Source organism: Nannospalax galili, unplaced genomic scaffold, assembly GCF_000622305.1.
Source record: "Nannospalax galili isolate Female #2095 unplaced genomic scaffold, S.galili_v1.0 scaffold649, whole genome shotgun sequence".
NCBI lineage: Eukaryota > Metazoa > Chordata > Mammalia > Rodentia > Spalacidae > Nannospalax > Nannospalax galili.
The window spans coordinates 1,154,044-1,176,762 of record NW_008359093.1 but is presented as its reverse complement, the minus strand read 5'-3'; the positions used below and the strand labels follow the sequence as shown (position 1 = coordinate 1,176,762).

The following is a 22,719-nucleotide window of genomic DNA, read 5'->3' as shown; positions in this document are numbered from 1 at the left end:
CTAAAGGGGAACCCTTTTTAAAAAAAAAAAAAAAAAAAAAGCAAAACAAGGGGTTGGGGATTTAGCTTAGCCCTGGGTTTGGTCCTCAGCTCAAAAAAAAAAAAAAAAACCACTTGGGAAGGAAGGAGGATGAAGAGTTTGGGACCACTCTCAGCTACACAGCAAATCTGAGGCCAGTCTAAGTTACATGAGACTTGTTTCAAAAGACATAAAACAAAACAAAAAGCTTCAAAAGGTTCTAACACAACTATTACCAGCGATAATAAAATTTAGCAGCATGACAGGTTCATCTGTAAAAATTGTGCAAGATTATGATAGGATTGATTACATAGCAACAATGTAAGTGTAATCAAATGTAAAGCATATTCTAACAAGACTTTTTCCCAACTAACCTAGAGAAGCTAGTGTTTATATGGACAACTAGATGACAAAAGATAATCTAAGAATTTTTTTTAATCAAGGGGAACTGAAATTTATTGAAGCTCATTATAAAGCGATTCTAAAAAAATAAAACAATATGGTTTTTACTAAGAGGAAAAAAAAAGATTAAAGGATAAGATCCTGGAAGAGGCCTGTGTATTTAACAACAGGAATTTAGTGCTTCCAAAAACGGAAGAAAACCTCATGAAAATATGGGGTTGAAATCACTTGTGCTCAACCCCACCATTTACAAAAGTAAACTGCAGATAAATTAAACAACAAAAAATACTTGTATTTGCCAAAGAATTTGGACAATGTGCCTGTAAGATTAAAAAAAAAAAAAAAAAGACAAGTCTTTATGGGGATCCACATCTGTAACCCTAGTACTTTGAAGGTAAAGGCAGGATCAGGAATTAGTAAAGTAGAGGCCACCTGGGCTACATAGACCTTGTCTCAAAAAACATCACTACCAACAGAACATACACAGACACACAAACTCCAAACCCCACAAACTTCCTCACATACCCTCCAAAGAGAATGGGGTTGGGGGTGTTCGTTTATGTCTGCTTACTGGGTACAAGGCCCTGGGTTAACCCTGAGCACTATGAAGAGATAACTGAACACAGATTTGAGAATTATGCGTATCACAGCATGCCACCTGGGTTTCCATGCTCTATACCTCTTGTAAGACATTAGTCTCAGAGCACCAGTAGACCCATCCCTTGTGGGAACTCCCACATGCATGGCTCTCACCTGGAAAGGTGTCTTGAATCTCTCTCTCCATCGGCCAGAAGTCTTCCACCTCTTCTAACTGAGATATCACTTCTGGCTTGGAAAGATGATGTTCTGCTCAAGGGAAAAGAGAACTTGGGGAACCTGTTTAGAGATGCTGTCCTATTGTAACACTCTGTCTCTGCCTGACCCACTGCTCAGGCATGACATGATTCTGGGCCTTGGGCAGTGACAGCCCCATATCCATTCCTTTTGTTGGCTCTCCTGGATTCTCCTGCCAGGAGAGGTGCCACAAGATACAATGGGAGACTGTTTAATTGGGGGACATTCTGGGACAGCTTTTGCTTCCTTGCTAAATGTGACACCTCACAAAGAGAGTCTGGGACTCTCCCCTTTTCTTGTTTTAGCCTTGAATTATAGACATAAGGTTTGGAGCCACAGCGATGCAAAAACAAGATTAAAAAAAAAATTTACAAGTACCACAAAGAGATCAAGATCTTTGACCATAAACACCTTAGCTGTTAGACACTGATGTTTCATACCCTGGAACTGCTACAAAAATAATAGGCAATCTCTACCGCAACTACAAACATCCTTTATAGGCCCTCCTCAGTACTGAGGGGCTCTGATCTCCCCAGGGCCTTAACACTTCTACTCTGGTCCTTCCAGCCTAAGCCCAAGCACACAGTTCAGAGTCACCACATTCTGAACTACAAAGAAATAACATTTTTTTTCGGGGGAGGGGGGAGAAACAGGGTCCAGATTGGCCTTGAACTTTCCATCCTCCTCTTCTGCCTCCAGAGTGCTAGGATTCCATGTGTGTGCCACTACCCCAGGTCCCAAAATGATTGCCCTCGAGGCTGGCCTTACCTACTGAAACCATGGTTCTGTAGTTCTCCAGCATCATTTCCCTGTAGAGGCACTTCTGTTGGAGGTCCAGCTGTGCCCACTCTTCCTCTGTAAAAGTCAGTGCTACATCTTCAAACGTCACAGGTTCCTAAAATCCACAGGACCTTGATTAGCCAGTGCCCTTCCTCTTCCCCATGGACAGGAAAAATGGGAGGAGGCTGAGACCAAGAATTGAGAACATTCTACTTGTCTCAAAATTCCTTTGTCTGAAACCTTGAGCAAATCCAAGCCTGATAGTAATCACAGTCAGGAGGGCAAGCGAGACCTGTGCTTTATGAAAACCTGTTCATTTCTCATTAAACTGGGGATATGACTCAAGCCCCATCTATATCTTTGTTTTCTTGTCACTGAACTCCTGACTGATGTCAAAGTAGCTGGTGAAAATAAAACATGAGCCTCATATCTGCTTAGACTTGTCAGTTCCTCCCCAAGCTGGTGAGATGGCTCATCAGATGAAGGTACTTGCTGGCCAAGCCTGAGGATCCACATGTAAGGGAGAACTGATACCCCAAGTTGTCCACTGACCTTTACACCAGTGTCAGCCTACCCACACACAAAATAAATTTAATTAAAAAAAAAGTTGCAGCTGGGTGCTCTGCATGCCTTTAATCCCAGCACCCCGAAGGTAGAGGCAGGTGGATCTCTGTGAGAATAAGGCCAGCCTGGTCTACATAGCAAGTTCGAAGTCTGCTGGGGTTACAGGGAGATTGTCTCCAAAAAGAAAACAAAACAAAACCCGAACTTGAAAAGCTTCAATTTGTAGAATCCCAGTTCGGAAGCTGTTTTCTTTTTTCTTTTCTAACCACGCCCTTGGAAAGACATCCCCGGAGGAGCTCTCTCTAGGCTTGGGGTGTCCCACCACCAGCCTCCTCCCTCGAGGGGCAGACTCCAAAGCCGAAAGAAGCCTCTACTCACACGGGGCCAGGCTGTCGTGGGCGTGGAGGCCATACTTTCCTCAACGTTCTCTCGCAGAAGTGGGCAGAGTCCTGGGAAAACTGAAGGTGGGAGGGGCCCTCAGGGGGATGCAGGGCGGTACCCCCCCCTGCCCATCATCAGTCCTTGCACGGGACATGAGTAGTCCACCCCCACATCCGAGAGCGCCGAGTCCTTCCCGGACTCCCACACGCCTAGAGGACAGGTTCCCCTCTAACCGAGAGGAGACAGTTCTGACATCCTGTAGTCCAGAACGCTGCAGGCGTCCTACACACCTCGGAATCCGGGCCACAACCGCACAGCTCCGCACAGCTCCGCCCAAGGACGGCTCTGAGCTCCTGAAGTTGGAAAGTAGCAGAGGTTGTGCGCAGCCAGTCCCCTCGACGGGCTTTCGCACAGCACACACCCGTAACGCTCTACACAATGGCGACCGCCCGCCCGGCCACCCGCGGGCGAAATGCGTCATCTCAGCAGTTCGGACTACAACTCCCAGACGCCCCCGCGCGCTCCCAGCGGTCACACCCAGGCGGCGGCCATTTTGGCGCGCCAGTACTGTCGGTAGGCGAAGCCAGTCCTCGGACGAAAGACTTTGTCCACGGTTAACAGAGCGTGCGGGGGCGTCTTTTGGAAAATATTAAGCGCGGAGCGCCAGCACTTCCAAGGGCAGTGACCGAGGGTAGGAGAGAGTCGAACCTTGAAATTGGAGTCGACACGCGTGGACGTACCGGAAGCTGGAGACGGGGAAGGCAGGGCAGGAAGTCCTGGTGTCAGGGCAGGTGAGATGATGGGGAAGTAGGGGGCGGGACGGCGGGACGTTTGGGCGCGTGGACTTAGCTGGATGGTCACCTAGTGTAGCCGGGAGGGGTCTCAGGGCGGGGACTGGGGTCGGGAAGCGTGCCAGAGCAACATTCCTGAAGGGGAGGAGATAAGGGTACAATGTTGTCCACTTGGCAGGTAACGGAGATAACAGGAAAGATAACGGGAAGTCTGCTCAAGTAGTGATCTGGATGTAAGAGTGGGCTAGATAGCCTTTCAAGGTTAAGGGGCAGAGTGTGGAGACCCAGTGGACTGGAAGTATGTAGAGGGCGACACTGAAGTGTCCACCCTAGTTCTCCCCAGCAGAGGGACGTGGAGGAACAGAAATGTGCAAGTTTTTTTTTTTAAATAAATATATATGCACATTATATATATATTATATATATAATGTGTCCGTGTTGTGCAGTGCCGCGGAGGTCAGAAGAGGGCGTCAGATTCTCCTGGAACTGGAGTCAAGGACGGTTCCTATGGCCATGTGGGTGCTGGGAATGGAATCCGGGTCCTCTGCAGGAGCAGTCAGTGCTCTTAACCACTGAGCCATCTCTGCAGCCCCGATGTACAAGGTTTTTCCTTAATCCTAGAGAGGCTGAGCCTCTCTGGAGAGAGGAGCAGGGTTCTTTGTGTCCCATGCATAGGAGAGGTGTATCCTGGTCAGGATCATCTGTCAGTGTCCTTTGATTAGGTTTGGGCCTGGTAGTCGACATGTCCAGGAAGGGACAGGTTCTGACAGCCCAGGACAAAGAAAGTGTCTCTTGTTTTCATTATACCACTATCTGTTATTCTATTCTTGGGGTATTTTTATCTTCCTCTGGTTTCAGGGCCTGGTGTGGTCTTGTCTTCCTTGGGGTATTTTGATGATCTCTTCATTCTCAGAGCTGCCTGGCTTATCCTTAGTTCTAGGGCATGATATACTCCCCCCTCTTTGGGGTTTCTAGATAAGGTGTCAGCAACCCTGTGCCTATATTCCTAAAACACCTGCCTGGGAGAGAAATGTAATCAGCGTCCACCCTCCTCCCTGGTCCCAATGACAAACTGAGGTATCCCAATAAAGTGCACTCTGGGAAACCAATGAATTTATTGGACTTATTGGCATGTGGTAAGCTCTTCCTATTCCTCCTTCTATTCCCGGGTGTCAACAGTCAATCTTAGCTATAATGGTCATTGGCAAGCAGGTACAACTGAGCTTGGGAAGACGACTTCTGTATGACTCAGAGGACAGTCCTGTACAACTGCCTATCTGTTGTCAAGCTGTTCACCACCTGCTAAACTGTTTCCAGGATGTGTTACTACACATTGTTCTTGTTGCCATTTGGTAATCTTACTTTGTTCCTATTAGTATTTATTCACATAATGTAAGCCAGATGAGATGGTACATGCTAATAATCTCAGCATTCAAAAAGCAGAAACAATGATCTACAAAATTGAACCCCACAAGGTTCAATTCTAGCCTAAGCTACATAGGAAGTTCTGTTTCAAAGAAAGAAACAGGATAACCCATAGCCCCAAACCCTTCCTCAAAACCTTAAGGACCAGAATTATTGGAATTCACGAGCATTTGGATTTCAGCAGCATAGTAAAGTGTATACAACATTCAGCACATAACTTTGCCTGCAGTCTGAGGTACCACTTCCCTATCAAATGTGAACATGTCATTTAATTTGGTTGAGGAAAGATGGTGTAAAGGCCTGTCCACATAAAGTTTGCAGACTTGTAACAAGAAGAAATGCCTTAAGGCCAGGATTGATGGCACAGCTTTAGTTCCAGTACTTGGGAGGCAGAAGCAGGAGGAACACTTTAGGGAGAATGTGGTCTAACATAAGGAGACTGATCTCAGAAAACCAAACAATGAAGAACAGCCTTGTCTACAAGGTGAGTTCCAGGCTAGCCAGGGCTACATAGTAAGACTGTTTCAAAACAAGAAATGACCAAAAAGTTTTTAATACTTTGTATTATAGAGAAGCCATTGTGAATCATACATGACAGTGGATGAATTAGCAATAAAAATTGTTTCATTCAACTGCAAAGTTTAATTTGTACTTTTCTTCTCAGTATTCTGCACATAGACATGTTTATCGAGGACTGAGTTAAGTATATTAATATGCTCCCATATGCTTTCTTTAATCAGTGGTCCACTGCTTACATCACCATAGGAAAGTATACAAAACTAAATTGGCTCTAACCATTATGCTTGCTTGCGGCTGAACTGTGCACAGTTTGCTCTCACTTACCACTATCTCTTAATTTTATCACAGAGAACATGTCAAAGTGTTCCAGGTGAGAAACATTTTCAAGTCATTTTAGGAAAAGGGGGTCCTTTTTCTTGTCTTCCTTCCTCTATAAGCTAGGATTGAACCAGGGCCTTAGATCTCCTAGGCAAGCACTGTCACTGAGCTGCATTGCCAGCCTTTAAATGTCTTTAAATGTGAGTCTCCAGTGTACTTTGAACCCTTCTAAATTGGGGAAATGTAGATACATTGATCTGTTTGAACCTGTTTATTATTTGTATCCTACCTATTTCTTAGGAAAGAGGTCGTTTGATAAGCTTATTACCGCTGCTTGTATGCTCTTCAGCTGTTTTCCCCAACACGAAAGATAAGGTTAACAGCAAGATGATCCACACTGAAAATAGCACAGAGAGAGAGGTGGAGAGTCTGAGTGCTGAGCAGGGCAGATCAGACAGCCTCAGGACTCTGCTCTGCCCCTAAGAGGAATTTGGAAAACCCACAGAGCAATGCACAAACCAGTGAGGTAGGTTTGGAATAACCCAGTTCGTATCTTTGCCTGTTCTATTTGTGAGGGTGTGTTTGGTTGTAAATAACTTAGGAGCCCAGATGACAGACTTCTTACATGGTAGGAAGTCTTCAGGTAGGTGGATCTTAATTCTACATAAGTTGCCCACAGTATCACCCAGACCTGGGCTTCCTCATTCTTCCTGTTCTCATCTGTGGCAGCGTCTTTCAGCAGGTGGAATGCAGACAAAGAACAAACCGAGCATACATTACCTGCTAGTTCTGAAAAGAACCCATTTTGGTATTTCATTCTATCTTAGGAATCTACCTTTTCTTCACAGATAAAAATGGATGTTCTGTCTTTGAACTCTCTTTCTTGTTTATCTGTTGTACACTTGGACCTGGATGGTTCTACACATACAAAACAAAAGAAGGAAATCTCAGCAATTTTGATATAAAATATCTGGATGTTCTTATAAATAACATGGACTGCACAGCTGCTGAAGCTAGTGGAAAAAAGATTCAGAAATGTGTTAGCAAATAACATACTTAAAAATCCAATGGGAAAACAATTTTGAGACAGCTTTTTACTATATAGCCCTGGCTGGTCTGGAGCTCATTATGTAGACCAGGTTGGCCTGGAATTCACAGAGATCTGCCTGCCTCTGTCTCCTGAGTCCTGGGATTAAAGGAGTGTACCACTATACTCAGCCAGTGGACATCAGTGACATCAAAATAACCAAGGCATAAGTAGAAACAAAGATATATAAATCAACGTTCACATATGTATGCATAAAATACTGCGCAGTAACATTAACATATTGGGGGGAAGATTCTTTTCACAGTAGTCGTAGAAAGAAAACGTAAGATTAATTTGTTGAGACATGCAAAAGTCTATTTGCAGATAAATTCTGGAAATAATTACTAATAAACTTACATAAATGGAAATGTATCTGTTCCAGAATTAGAAGGCCTGTGTGTAAAGTGTCACTTTTTCCCAATTTGTCACTAGATAGACTCAATAAAATAGCAAATATAATTACATTGAGACTTTCAAGAGACTTGGCACCTTGGAATTTGTTTTGTACTTTCTTCTCAAAATGTGTGGGAAGGAACCTACTCTCCTTCAAAGGAACACATAAAATTCAAACACCAGAAATGTCCACAGAAATTACTTGTTCAAAAATGTTCTTTTGGGGGTATGATGAGTTAGCCATCTTGCCAGCCCCAATAAGAACTATCTTTTGAAAAAACAATTTATTATTTTTATGTGTATGAGTGTATTGCCTGCATGTAAGCTTGCAGAGGTCAGAAGAGGGTGTTGGGATTCCCCTGGAACTGGAGTTAAAGATGGTTGTTAGCCACCATTTGGGTGCTGGGAACTGAACATGGGTCCTCTTCAAGAGCTGTCAGTGCTTTTAACCACTGAGCCAACTCTCCAGCCCCAAGAACTCTTTTGATGACATTGTATCCCCCCACAAATAATTCAGCATAATCTCTCTGATTCAAGATACTTAACATAGTTACATCTGTAAATTCCCTTTTGCTCTGTAGGACAATGTCCACACCTGTGTATCTGTGGATTGGGATGGTCTTTGAAAGGAGGAGGAGACTATTCTGCATGCCAGAGGAAGGGTTTAAAACATTTTCTATGCACTTTCTGTTGTACAAATGCTCAGATCCCACTAGCCAGGGTTGATACGTGCATCTATTTCACAGCTGTGAGAAGCTGGAAAAGAGAATCCCCATCATATTGACATCTGATAGCAGAAATCTGGAGCTGAGTAAAATCTCAGTGTCCAGGGAGCAGTCAGGAGATGTGAACCCTGGCAGAAGGCTTATTGGGAGTACATGAAAGGAAAGATGGTCTTCCACTGTAGGTAAGGGGAAAGGGTACTTCCTTGCCTTTAGGAAGCCAGGATTTCAGAGGATTGTCATAGAGTGAGAGGAAGGTCTTCAGCATTCATGTGTGAGACCTTTTTACTCATTTCTTTCCCATTAACACTCCAGATACCCTATTAGGAAGACATGGGTAAAGTTGCCGGGCAATCCAGCTGCAGAGGGTAGTTCTTTCAGTGTAGCGATATGGCCTCATTGTATCCTGTTGCTACAGTGATTAATCTACAACTTATACGTTCCCTGGTCTGAGCCGAGCCACTCAGTGAAAGCTGTCCTGCATGACATTGGGTTGAAGGAATGAGTATAAACTGAATTGCAGAGTTTTGATTAAAGATTTGGAGACTATGTTTGGCTGGAAAGTGGCTTCCTCAAAGATTGGATCCTAATCCCTGGAACCTATGACAATTATCCTCATGTAGAATCAGTGTCACTGCTTGTCCATTTAACTGGGTTGTGGTGAGGAGATTGTCCTGGATTAACTATGCAGTCATGGGACTATAAGAGAGAAGCAGAGAGATTATAATACACACAGAAAAGAAGGTGTTATGGTCATAGAGGCAAAGTTTGGAGCTGTCCACCCATAAACCAGAGAATGACAGCAACCCCGAGAAGCTGGAAGACGCTTGGAATTAACTCCCTCCTGAAGTCTCTGTGTGGAGCACAGCCCTGCCAACGCCTCAGTTTTAATCACTGATACTGATTCTGTACTTAGGGTCTTTAGAATACAAGAATAAATTTGTCTTAAGATTTATATTTTGTTGGGGCTGGAGAGATGGCTCAGTGGTTAAGAACACTGGTTATTGCAGAAGACCTGGGTTTAAATCGCAGCACCCACATGGCAGTTAACAACTGTCCATAACTTCAGTTACAGGGGATCCGAAGGCCTCTTCTCTGTGGGATAGATTTATATTTTGTTTAAAGACACCAAGTTTATACTAATGGTGTTAGAGCAGCTATAGGAAAGAACACAAAGAACAGTTTGTCTCCTGATGGAAGCTGAGGAAGTCCATCTGCTCTGCTGGCAGTGGGAGCCAGTTTTAAGAACAGCTGATATTGAGACAGCCTCAGGGAAAGATGGAAGGAAACTGTGTGGAGAGATTGTTAGGCTGCTAGGTTATACTGACCCTGCAGCTGTTTTGGTGATCTAACTCTCCAGACATGTAAATGAAGATTTCTCTGATGGTGTAGTGTGAGGTGGACTAGCTATCAATAGTTCATAGAATCTCACTCATACAACAGTAGTGGCAATCCATTTTTGTGTTGGTTTTTTATTGAGTTTATTTAAAACTGATGCATAGGTCTCTTGTGTCTCATCAATTAGAATCTAGTTTTGAAGATTTATTATTTTAATTATGTGTATGTCATAGTTTGTTTCTCCATTGCTGTGACAAAACACTCTGACCACTACCAACTTGGGGAGGAAAGGCTTTATTTAGCTTACATCTCCTGGGTCACAGTTCATCAGGGAGCCCAAGGTAGGAATTCAGGGCAGGAACCTGGAGGCAGGAGCTGGAGCACAGGCCATGGAGGAACACTGCTTACTGGCTTGCTCCCCTGGCCCATGCTCAACCTGCTCTCTTATCCAACACAGGCCCACCTGCCCAGGGGTGGCACTACCCACAGTGAACTGGGCCCTCCCACATCACTTAACAATCAAGAAAATGCCCCACAGACATGGCCACAGGCCAGTCCAATGGAGGAAATTCCCCAATTGAGGCTCCCTCAACCCAGGTGTGTCAAATTGACACTACAGCTATCCAGCACAGGTAGGTACGTGTGTCCGTGTATTTATATGTGAATGTGGGTGCCCATGGAGGCCAGAGTTAGTGGATTCCCTGTAATTCTAGCTCCAGGGGGGTGGCGAGCTGCTCAGCATGAGAGCTGGGAACTGAACCAAAATCGTCTGCAAGAAGAGTAAGTGCTCTTAACCACTGAGCCATTTCTCCAGTCCTTTTAGTGGACTTTAATATGCAGAAATACATATCCACCATGTAGGTCAAAACTGTATAACCTCCAAAACCCTGGGCAACATAATAGAGGCAGCCACTATCTTGATTATCTCCATTAGATAGCTTTTCTTTTTCTTGTATTTGACTTTTTCAGTCAACAATGTTTTTGAAATCCATGCAAGTTACTGACTGTATCAGCAGTTCAGTCTTTTTAAATTCCTGAATATTGTTCTACTGTGTAGATATCCCACATTTTGTGTGTTCATTTTGTTATTGAGGAAATGCTGGGATGTGTACAGTGTTGTTTTTTCTTATGATTAAAATGGCATTGGCTACCCTTTTCCATGCCTTTTGGGATATGGCCCACATGCTGTTTTTAAAAATATTTTTATTTTATGTGTATGAGTGTATTGCCTGCATACATGTGAGTGTACCTGTGTTGTACAATGCCCACGAAGGTCAAAAGAGGGCATTGGACCCCTTGGAACTGATGTTATGGATGGTTGCAAGAACAGTTAGCCATCTTAACTGCTGAGCCATCTCTCCAGCCCCTCACATACTATTCTTATGTTCTCTTAGGGAATTTCTTCCAGAAGAGAATAGTTTTTGAACGTTTACCAGTCTGAAAATGTTCACTCTCTCCTCATGTGTGAGTATCTTTGTTGAGCATAGGGTTCTAAAACAAGTGTCCTGTTACTAGATTCCCTGGTTGTTCTCTAGCACCTGGGATTTCTGAACATAAGGCCAATGCTGCATCTACCCTCCATTTTCTGTAAGGGATTTTTTGGTTGAAGCTTGTGAAGTTTTCATTATCCCTGGCATCTGAACATTGGCTATACCCTTACAATTAAGAAGTTACACCCAGTTTTTTTTATAGTACCTAAATAAATAGTAGACTCCTAGTCAAAACATGTTGAAAAGTGATTGTAAAGCTGCTTGATTTATTTGCAGTGAGAACATGTAGATTATGCCGGGGAAGTTGGTGTCATATTCTTCAGCCCTATTTGAATATTATAAAATCACACACACACCCTAGTCCCAAAGAATGTACTAAGGGATGTATGATTTCTGTATGGTTTTTTGTGCTGGATAGCTTTGTCAACTTGATACGTCTTGATATGCCTGGTAGAGGGAGTTTCAGTTGGGGAATTGCCTCCATTGAACTGGCCTGTGGCTGTGTCTGTGGAGCATTTTCTTTATTTTTGTGTGATGTGGGAGGGCCCTGGCCCACCCCACTGTGGGTGGTGCCACTCCTGGGCAGGTAGTTCTGTATTGTATAAGAAAGCAGGCTGAAGTCGGGCGTGGTGGTACACGCCTGTAGTCCCAGCGCTCGGGAGGCAGAGGCAGGCAGATCTCTGTGAGTTCGAGGCCAGCCTGGTCTCCATAGCGAATCCAGAACAGCTGGGGCTACAGGGAGACCCTGTCTCAAAAAGACCAAAAAAATAAAAAAAAGAAAGGTTGAGCATGGGTCAGAGGAGCAGGCCAGTAAGCAGTGATCCTCCATGGCCTGTGCTTCAGCTCCTGCCTCCAGGTTCCTGCCCTGAGTTCCTACCTTGGGCTTCCTCAGTGATGAACTATAACCCCAGAGATGTAAGATAAATAAACCCTTTCCTCCCCAAGTTGGTATTGGTCAGAGTGTTTGAAGACGAACTTTAAAGATTAGTGATTTTCTGATTTGTCTATGATGTAGGAAAGATATGTTGTTGATAGTATTTACATGTACTAAATTACCCATGGCAATCATTTTTATCATACATTGTCCATCAGCTCAGATCCTGAGTTCCAAGTAACTGTTGTTTTTTGAGACTCAGCAAAGGTACGTATACAGAAATGCTGACACCTGGTCGTCTGAGGCCGAAAGAAGCCATGAACACAGTCTCCTTGCATTTAGATAATGTAATCATTCATGGCTCAAAAATGACTACAGCTTTTGTCTCTTTTATAATTTATCTCTAGTGGAAAATAAAGTGGAATTTCAATTATATTTCCATGTTGAATATGACCAATGAATTTCTCTAGCATGTATGAATTTTCTGGTATGAAATAAAACCTACAGGACTGGGAAGGTAGCCCATTACTAGATTGCTTGCCTATCATACATGGACTCCTGGGTTTAAACCCCAGTACCACATAAAACTAGGTGTGGTTCCACTGTCTGTAATCCCAGCACTCAGGAGGTTGAGTTAGGAGGATCAGCAGCTCAAGGTCATCCTGTGCTGCATAGTGAGTTTGAGGGCAGCCTGGGATACATAAGACCTTGTCTCAAAGGGGGAAATAAAGCTTCCCCCTCAGACTGTCCCAGTATGAATCCTCTTATATTCTTTAATGTCACATAAGCAAGAACACCCAGAGTTTCCTTTACGCTTGTTACATGTTCACGGTTCTCCCAGTAGGAGTTCTCTGATGTTGCCTTCTAAGGGCTGAGTTCTGCCTACAGCCTTTCCCTTTCCATTGTTTGGTTTTTTTTTTTTTTGTCCCAGTGTGTACATTTCATGATGTTAAGAACATAGTGTCAAATATTATACTACTGGCCTTTTTTTTTTTTTTTCTCTATGATTTTTGAAATGTACTGAATGGAATCTTACCTAGGAAAGACTCTTCTACACTTAAAAACTTAGAAAGTCCATCTCCTGGTAGAATTTCCTCCTAGATACAAAGGGCTGTGTCTTGTTTAGACTTTTTCATATTTATATGAACTCTATCCAGTATGACTTCTCTAATGTCAAAATATACACCATAAAAAAATAGTTTTACACTCAGGTTGTCTAAAAGGTTTGCCACTGGTCCATTCTGTTTAGTCAAAGATGGTAGGAGCTGCATAGCCATCCTCACATTCCTTACATTTAAATGGGTTCTTGCCTGTGGGAATTATCCTGCATGTACTGAGGTTTATGTTACTTTTCTAAAAAAATCATATATGTTTTATTTGTAATATTTCTCTCTCTCTTTTTTTTAAAGAGGGTCTCCCTGTAGCCCCAGCTGTCCTGGAACTCACTATGTAGACCAGGTTGGCCTTGAACTCACAGAGGGCCACCTGTCCCTGCCTCCCAAGTGCTGGGACTATAGGTGTGCACCACCATGCCCGGCTGTAAGGTTTTTCTAAACCCAGGTTGGTGATGCATATCTGTAGTTCCAGCACTCGGGGAGTGGAAGTGGGAAGATCAGACACTTAAGGTCATCTTCAGCTATTTAGAGAATTGGCAGCCAGGCTGGGCAAGAGAATGGTTCAAACAACAACATCAAAACACACAGAAAGAAAGAAAAGAGGGAGGGAGGGAGGGAGGGAGGAAAGGAAGGAAGGAAGGAAGGAAGGAAGGAAGGAAGGATAAAGATTTCACTACCCAAAACCATTTCCAAGACCAAGAAGTGAATTGTTCAATCAAAAGCATTCTCATAATTTTTGTTTTTGGATTTTTCCCTATACTTAGGATAATTGATGTTTATTCCAATTTATTTTCATTTCTATATTCTGTCAGTTATTTTGTTCTGTTCTTATTTTGTTTTCCTTTTTTGTTGTTGTTGTTTTTTTTGAGACAGGTGCTCCCTGTAGTCCCAGCTGGCAGGGCCTGGAACTGGCCTGGATCTCACAGAAACCCGCTTAACTTTTCTTCCTGAGTGCTGGGATTAAAGGTGTGCACCACCATGCCCAGCTTCTCTTTCTGTCTCTGAGACAAGGTCTCTTGTAGTCTGGGTCTTGAACTTACTGTGAAGCAGTAGGTGGGCTTTACACTCTTGATTTTCCTGCCTCTACTTCCCAAGTCCTGGTATTATAGACGTGTACCAAAATGACCAACTTTTGTTTTCTTTTCTTACAAATATCTTTGTTTTTTGAGATAATGTCATATGTAGTTCAGGCTGGACTTGAACTCATTAAATACCCAAGACTGGCCTTGAGCTCCTCATCTGCCTCTACCTTCCAAGCACTAGGATTATGTACTACTGTGCTCGCCTCATACTTCAGTGTAAATCTTTCACCTTTATGAATATTTAAAGCTGTGTTTCTTCATTTGATGTTTTTCCTTTTACTTTACCGCCTGGCCTTCCGAAGACTTTGTGTTATCTGTTGAGTTTATTTAGAATCAAGCTGCTCAGTTTCAGAAGCGTTCCTTTTCAGTTGGAATCCCTGTGAGTACTCCTTCCTGGATTCAGGCTGTCATTGTCTTCTCTTGCAGTAGTTCATCTTCCTTAGCAGTGGCCTATGATGGTTGGATCATCTCTTAGTTGGGTGCTCGGGCTTTGTCTGTTCCCTATAACATTGCATACCCTCATCAACTTGGTCAGGGTATATGTCAGGCCAGTGAATGTGGAAGGTATACACAAATTGCCATTCACTCTCTCTGGGACTTCCAGGGTGCTAGTTGTCAGCACCTTCCTCCTCAGTGGAGGCAGCAACTCATTTCCCTTCCTTTGTTTTGGTCTAGCTACCTGGGGTGTGAATGATTCAGTGAAGTCCATCCAGGATTTCACTGAAATGGAACCTCTCCCAAAGGAGACCACACGTCTAAGGTCTGATTCTGGAAGACTCTTGAGATCTCCTTTGCACCCAACTAGCACAGGAACAAATGGAAATCAGTCTTATTGTGGTTCCCTGCATCAAATTGCTTCCCAGGTTCATCTGTATGCTTGCAAATTGCTCCCAGGTTCATCTAGATGGATAGAAGAATGAATCGTGGACCACCTTATCCTCCCATTATAGCAGCTACTGTTCAGTAAACCCAAAGCTCAGGAGAAGTTCAAATATACGTGGAAACAGGGAGATGTATATAGTTTAGGGAACATGTGGTTTAAGTTGATGGATGTCCTAGTTTGTTCTTCATTGCTGTGACAGAATACTCTGACCAATACCAACTTGGGGAGGAAAGGGTTTATTCAGCTTACATCTCCCAGGTCGCAGTCATCAGGGAGCCCAAGGTAGGAACTCAGGGCAGGAACCTGGAAGCAGGAGCTGGAGCACAGGCCATGGAGGAACTCTGCTTACTGGCTTGCTCCCCTGGCCCCTGCTCAGCCTGCTCTCTTATCCAACACAGGCCCACCTGCCCAGGGGTGGTACCACCCACAGTGGGATGGGCCCTCCCACATCACTCATCAAGAAGATGCCCCTCAGACATGGCCACAGGCCAGTCCAATAGAGGCAATTCCTCAATTGAGGCTCCCTCAACCCAGGTGTGTCAAGTTGACATTAAAGCTATCTAGCACAATGGACAATTGAGTAAGGCCATTCCTTTTTAGAGAGAGATTTTCAAATAATATTAAAATGGAAATTAACCATGTTTAAGGTCTGAACATATGTGGCCTCTTAAGTTTTGCTTTACTTCTTGCCCACATGTGAACCTGCAATTTTCTGTTAAACTTGCAAACGTGACTATAAACTTTTATTCCCAGTAAAAACATCTGTGCAACCCTTGTTGAAAAACAAAGACCAGGCAGGCGCCATGAAGACCCTCAGGCGGGTCACGTACCGGTCAAATTTTAAACTTACTGGTAAACAAATTTTATGGTTAGGACATCTGGCCACCCGCAGGGCCCGATACCGGGAAATCAAGAAATAACTTCTGTGCCCTAGGGTCACCACCCATTTAACAATCCCGTAACAAAGGTAAAAGATTTTTCCCAGGCACTAGAAAGAGTGGGGAATGAAAGACCCTCGAGATGTAGCCCCTTCAACTTTGAAAAACAAGCAGCCGTGGGAAAGAATGTTCTAACCCTGAGTGGAAAAACCCCAGAAGCCCAGATGTGCCCAGAATGGCCAAAAACAAGCGGAAGTAGATACTGATCTAAATTCCCCGAACCCAACTGTCGGTCATGCCAGCCCTCCTCCAGATGGCCCCACCACTGCCTGATTTGAATCCTCCTATCACAAGTCTGTTACCATGCATCTGCTTCTGTAAGAACCTGCTTCTGGCTTTAGGTATATAAGTGCTACCCCCGACCCACCCGGGGCGCTCACAGCTCCGAGCCTGGTGCGCCCGCAGGTACCTGTGTACTTCAATAAACCTCTTGCTGTTGCAACCCGAAGGCTGACTTGTTCTTGGTGGTTTCACTCTAACATTTGCAGGTTCCACCGAGATCTGTTGGCCAAGAGGGAACCACCGAGGCAACTCAGGCCTAACGGGGAGGTGAGTGGCCAGCCTAGGTGTGTTTGTGTTGCGTCTCGTGCCTCTGTTTGTCTGGCTCTCTCGTGGTCTCAGATTTCTGACCGATCTCGGTTCGCGGCGTGTCTGTGGGATCCCGTCTGTTGTTCTGTACAGTGCAAGTGCTGGACTGACGAGTCCGGAAGCCTTGCCTGTTGGCCTGGAGGACGCTCCAGGGCTGTGAGACCGCGCCTATAAATAGGATTTGGGGGTCTCATTTGGACAGGAATTTTCCCTGTCATCTGGGCAGAGTCCTTCTGCAACCTCTGTTCTGCGCTGCGTCTGTCCGTGTTTTTTCTTCTCTCTGTGCGTATTCGAATTAATCTTTTGCTATGGGTCAACAACTAACAACACCCCTGAGTTTAACTCTAGATCACTGGAAAGAAGTTAAGAGCCGAGCACATAACCAGTCGGTGGAGATCAAAAAACATCGCTGGATAACTTTTTGTTCCTCAGAATGGCCAACATTCGATGTTGAGTGGCCCCGGGATGGGACCTTTGCCCTTGATATTATTTCACGAGTTAAAGGAAGAATCTTCACACCCAGACCCATGGGGCACCCGGACCAGGTGGCCTACATAGTCACTTGGGAAAACCTCTCCCTTGACCCACCACCGTGGGTGACTCCTTTTCTCAGTCCTTCACGAAGAATCCCCCTCCCCTCTGCCCCTAACCCGGACCCTTCACCCGTCTCTCTGTACCCTGTTGTAGTGAAACCAAAGCCTGTTTTACCCCGGGATGATCTGCTGAGTGAGAATCCCCCTCCCTACCACCCTCCTCCGCAGGCCGCTGCGGCTGTTCCAGACGATGCCCAGGCAGAGGGACCGGAGGTCGCTCCCTCCCCCATCGCGGGGCGACTCAGAGACAGGAGAGGACAAGGAGATTCCTCACACATCCTGCCCCTCCGACTCGCAGGAGGGGAAGGAAACCAGTTACAGTATTGGCCCTTCTCCGCATCAGATCTATATAATTGGAAAACTCATAACCCGTCTTTCTCTCAGGACCCACAGGCCCTGACAGCTCTGATAGAGTCTATCCTCCTCACCCACCAGCCCACGTGGGACGATTGCCAACAGCTCTTACAGGTCCTCCTAACTATGGAGGAAAAACAGAGAGTAATTTTGGAAGCCCGAAAACATGTCCCAGGGGCGGATGGGAGACCAACCCAACTGCCAAACGAGATCGAGGCGGCCTTTCCCCTCACCAGACCCGCTTGGGATTTCAGCACGGCTGAAGGTAGGGAACACCTACGTCTTTATCGCCAGGTGCTTGTAGCGGGCCTCCAAGGGGCAGGAAGACGCCCTACCAATTTGGCCAAGGTAAGAGCAGTAACACAGGGGGCAGATGAGCCGCCCACTGTATTTCTAGAAAGACTTAAAGAAGCATACAGAAGGTACACTCCCTTTGATCCTGACAGCCCTGATCAGGAAGTAAGTGTTTCCATGTCTTTTATATGGCAGTCAGCTCCAGATATTAGGGGCAAACTCCAAAGGATGGAGAACTTACAGGGGCAGGGTCTTAGAGACCTTTTGAGGGAGGCAGAGAGGATTTTTAACAAGAGAGAAACTCCAGAAGAAAAAGAGGAAAGACAGAAAAGAGAAGCAGAAGACAGGGAAACAATGAGAGACCGAAAGCGGAACAAGGAGTTGAGTAGAATCCTGGCCACAGTAGTCAGAAAAGAAAATGAGGTCAAGATAGAAAGAGCGGGAGACCGAGGGCATGTTCGATTAGAAAAAGACCAGTGTGCATACTGCAAAGAAAGAGGACACTGGGCAAGGAACTGTCCCAAGAGAAAGAAGAAACCAAAAGAAGAGAAAGCTGAGATCCTCAACCTCGATTAGGGAAGTCGGGGCCAGGAACCCCCCCCTGAGCCTAGGGTAACTCTTCATGTGGGGGGGAGCCAGTCACCTTCATGGTAGACACCGGAGCACAACATTCTGTCCTCACCCAAACGACCGGCCCTCTCAGTAAGAAAACCATATTAGTGGAAGGGGCCACAGGAGCGAAGCGGTATCGCTGGACGACAGGCCGCAAAGTCCAGCTGGCTTCTGGAACCGTAACTCATACCTTCTTGCATGTACCAGACTGCCCCTACCCCTTATTAGGACGAGACCTACTGACCAAACTTGGGGCCCACATCTACTTTGAGAAAGAAGGAGCCAAAATTACAGGTCCCAAAGGGGAACCAATACAAATACTCACCTTCAAGCTAGAGGATGAATATAGACTATATCCTGCTCCTCCTCCCGTTCAGAAGAACTTAGACCAGTGGCTGTCCAAGTATCCCGACGCTTGGGCAGAGACCGGGGGAATGGGCTTGGCAATACACCAGCCGCCCCTAGTCATTGAATTAAAGGCCACCGCGACCCCAGTGGCTGTTAAACAATACCCCATGATGGCCGAGGCCCGCCAAGGAATTAGGCCACATATTAAGAGACTACTAGAACAAGGAATATGAATCCCATGCCGGTCAGCCTGGAACACTCCCTTGCTGCCTGTCAAGAAACCAGGAACTGGGGACTATAGGCCAGTGCAGGACCTGAGAGAAGTAAACAAGCGGGTGGAAAATATCCACCCCACAGTTCCAAACCCTTACAACCTACTAAGTACCCTGTCTCCCAGCCACACTTGGTATACTGTGTTGGATTTAAAGGATGCCTTTTTCTGTCTGAAGTTGCATCACCAAAGTCAACCCCTGTTCGCCTTCGAATGGAAGGACCCTGATTTGGGGATTTCTGGTCAACTCACCTGGACCCGGCTGCCACAAGGATTCAAGAACAGCCCTACCCTCTTTGATGAGGCCCTGCACCAGGATTTGACTGCTTTCAGGACCCTCCACCCCCATCTGATTCTGCTACAATATGTAGATGACATTTTGCTGGCGGCAGAGACCCAGGAAGAATGTCTAACAGGTACGGAGGCTCTTTTACAAGAACTGGGGCGGATGGGCTACAGGGCTTCTGCAAAGAAGGCGCAGCTCTGCCAACGAGAGGTGACCTACTTGGGGTACCGACTGAACAGGGGACAGAGATGGTTGACACAAACTCGACAAGAGACCATCCTGAACATCCCGACACCTCGTGACCAAAGATAGGTGAGAGAATTCCTGGGGACTGCCGGGTTCTGCCGCCTATGGATTCCAGGGTTCGCGGAAATGGCGGCCCCCCTATACCTCCTGACTAAGTCAGATGAGCCTTTCATTTGGGAAGACCGCCACCAACAGGCTTTTGATAGCATAAAGAGAGCCCTCCTGGAAGCACCAGCCCTTGGCCTGCCTGACCTGACAAAGCCCTTTGAACTGTACGTTGATGAAAAATTGGGGTATGCCAAGGGGGTCCTAACTCAGAAGTTGGGGCCATGGAAACGCCCCGTAGCCTATTTGTCAAAGAAACTAGACCCAGTGGCTGCCGGCTGGCCGCCTTGCCTGAGGATGGTGGCAGCCCTGGCGATCCTGGTCAAAGATGCCTTCAAGTTGACCATGGGCCAGCCCCTTTGCATTCAGGTCCCCCACGCTTTAGAGTCTCTCATTAAGCAGCCCCCGGATCGATGGCTCTCGAATACCCGAATGACCCATTATCAGGCCTTGCTGTTGGACACTGACCGCATCCAGTTTGGACCACCCGTCGCTCTCAACCCCGCGACATTGCTGCCCTCTGCAGAAGAGCCCAACCTCCAAGCTGACCATGACTGTCATCACGTCCTGGCTGAGGTTTTTGGCACCCGACCAGATCTCAGCGATAAGCCGCTAGAGAAGGCGGACTACACCTGGTACACGGACGGAAGCAGCTTCCTCGAAGAAGGTCAGCGCTGGGCAGGGGCGGCGGTCACCTCGGACAGCAAAGTAATATGGGCAGAACCCCTACCAGAAGGAACATCCACGCAAAAAGCTGAGCTGGTGGCTCTGACGCAGGCTCTGCGCCTTGCAGAAGGCAAAAGACTAAATGTATACACCGACAGCCGGTATGCTTTCGCCACCGCACACATCCATGGGGAAATCTACAAGAGAAGAGGACTCCTAACTTCAGGAGGAAAAGAAATAAAGAACAAAGCTGAAATCACCGCGCTCCTAGAGGCTCTGTTCTTACCAAAGGAGCTCAGCATTATGCATTGTCCAGACCATCAAAAGGGAAACCATCCAGAGGCAAGGGGGAATCACCTGGCGGACCAGACAGCAAAAGAGATCACCTCCAGGAGTCGACTGCTGACCTCAAGGATAGACCTGGAGCACCAAAGAAGAGAAGCCATCAGAGACTACTCTCCAGAGGATAGAGAACTGCTCAAGAAAATAGGAGCATTCAACAACCCAGAAACAGGGTATTGGGAATATCAGGGAAAGACAGTCCTACCCTAACGGTCGGTGGAGGAGCTTCTGGACGAGCTCCACAAATGGACTCACTTGGGAGTTAACAAAATGAGAAAATTAATCGAACGCGAAGAAACCATACACTATCTCCCAAACAAGGATGCCATCCTGCAAAGAATCGTCAAGAACTGTAAGGCCTGTGCCCAAGTAAATGCAGGCAGAAACAAAGCCAAACAGGGAGTGAGGCAAAGAGGCCATCGGCCGGGAATCCATTGGGAAGTTGACTTCACTGAAGTCAAACCGGGAATGTATGGGTATAAGTACTTGTTAGTTTTTATTGATACTTTCTCAGGATGGCCAGAGGCGTACCTGACTAAAACCGAAACTGCGAAGATGGTATCTAAAAAATTACTGGAAGACATCTTTCCTGGCTTCGGGATGCCTCAGGTAATAGGGTCAAATAATGGACCGGCCTTCGTCTCCCAGGTAAGTCAGAAGGTGGCCAGGTTACTGGGGATCGAATGGAAATTGCATTGTGCTTACAGACCCCAGAGTTCAGGTCAGGTAGAGAGAATGAATAGAACCATTAAGGAGGCTTTAACTAAATTTTCGCTGGCAACTGGCACTAAAGACTGGGTGACCCTACTCCCCCTGGCCCTATACTGAGCCAGGAATACTCCTGGACCTAGTGGTCTAACTCCCTTCGAGATCCTGTATGGGGCTCCCCCTCCAGCTGTTTCTTTCTTGGACCCCGATATCTCTAACTTTGCTAGCACTCCCTCCTTGCACGCGCACCTGCGCGCATTACAGCTGGCGCACCAGGAGATCTGGAAACCCTTAGCTGCTGCTTATCAGGACACTATTGACACCCCTATCGCCCCCCATCCCTTTCAACCAGGTGACACCGTTTGGGTTCGGAGACATCAGACCCGGAACTTAGAGCCCCGCTGAAAAGGACCCTACACCGTCCTCCTCACCACTCCTACAGCCCTCAAAGTTGACGGGATCGCAGCCTGGATCCACGCTTCGCACGCTAAAGCGGCTGAACCTGCACACCAAGAATCCTTGCTGAAGGACCCAGCAGAGAAATGGCGGCTGACCCGGACCTCAGACCCTCTAAAGATAAGACTGGTCAAGGACAATCATTAAGCATAACAGCCTGGGCTTGTATCTTTATGCATTTAGTTAAGAACATAGATGGTGGCTTTCAGCCACTTAATGCTACCAGGTTTATGCTAACTCGGTACGGCCCCCCTTGTGAATGTAGAGGTGGCAATGAGGGTACCATGCCACCGAAACTTTTCACTCTAACATTTGATTGTGGAGGCAAGACTGCATATCTTGCTATTCATGGTACACATACCCAGCAACACGAACAGAGCTGGACGTGTGTATCGAAACCCAAGCCTATCGTGCCACCAGCTGATGGTAAGTGCCCCAATGATTGTATTTTCACTCAAGCTATGCACTCATCCTGTTATACCTCCTTTACTGAATGTAAAAAAAATAACATCCTGTATTTTTACTCCACGGCCATTTCTTATAAAAAAGCCTCTGGGGGCTCGGATTGGGCCCTTAATACTCAGGTAATAGGATCAGAAAAATATAATTCTAAAACCCTTAGTGCAGGCTGTTATGTAGAACCTGGGAAAAAGGCATGTTGGCCACAACAAGCTCCGATCCACATATCAGATGGAGGGGGCCTGACAGACCAAGTTAAAGAAGAATATGTTCAAACTACATTGTAAAAACAAAGAGAGTCTCTCCTGCCTCGCTTCCATTATCATCCCCTATTACTACCAAAACCCAGAGGCCTTAATTTAGACCCTCAGACCATGGAGATCCTTACTGCCACCCATGATGCCCTGAACTGCTCTAATCCTTCCCTAGCAGAGGAC

General features: G+C 45.9%; 1 protein-coding gene and 1 long non-coding RNA gene across 5 annotated transcripts in view; one reads left to right on the top strand and one right to left on the bottom strand.

The window, feature by feature from the left end:
• Nucleotides 1-3,440, bottom strand: part of Znf274 (zinc finger protein 274) — a 29,415-nt gene extending 25,975 nt beyond the window's left edge. For 2 of the 4 annotated variants that reach the window (XM_017795518.2, XM_029558458.1), the window contains exons 1-4: nt 3,270-3,404; nt 2,977-3,056; nt 2,023-2,149; nt 1,174-1,266 (exon numbers count right to left, since the gene is read on the bottom strand). In XM_017795518.2, coding sequence (XP_017651007.1) covers nt 1,174-1,266; nt 2,023-2,149; nt 2,977-3,009 — 253 coding nt within the window. In that variant the 5' untranslated portion in view covers nt 3,010-3,056; nt 3,270-3,404. Of the gene's footprint in view, nt 1-1,173; nt 1,267-2,022; nt 2,150-2,976; nt 3,057-3,269 lie in introns of all 4 variants that reach the window. The other 2 variants (XM_029558457.1, XM_029558456.1) reach the window with 2 other exon arrangements.
• Nucleotides 3,441-3,515: 75 nt separating this feature from the next.
• On the top strand, nt 3,516-22,469 carry LOC108490189. The gene is made up of 2 exons (XR_003847725.1): nt 3,516-3,770; nt 21,720-22,469. It is a non-coding gene; the product is annotated as an uncharacterized LOC108490189 (long non-coding RNA).
• The last annotated feature ends 250 nt before the right edge of the window (nt 22,470-22,719 follow it).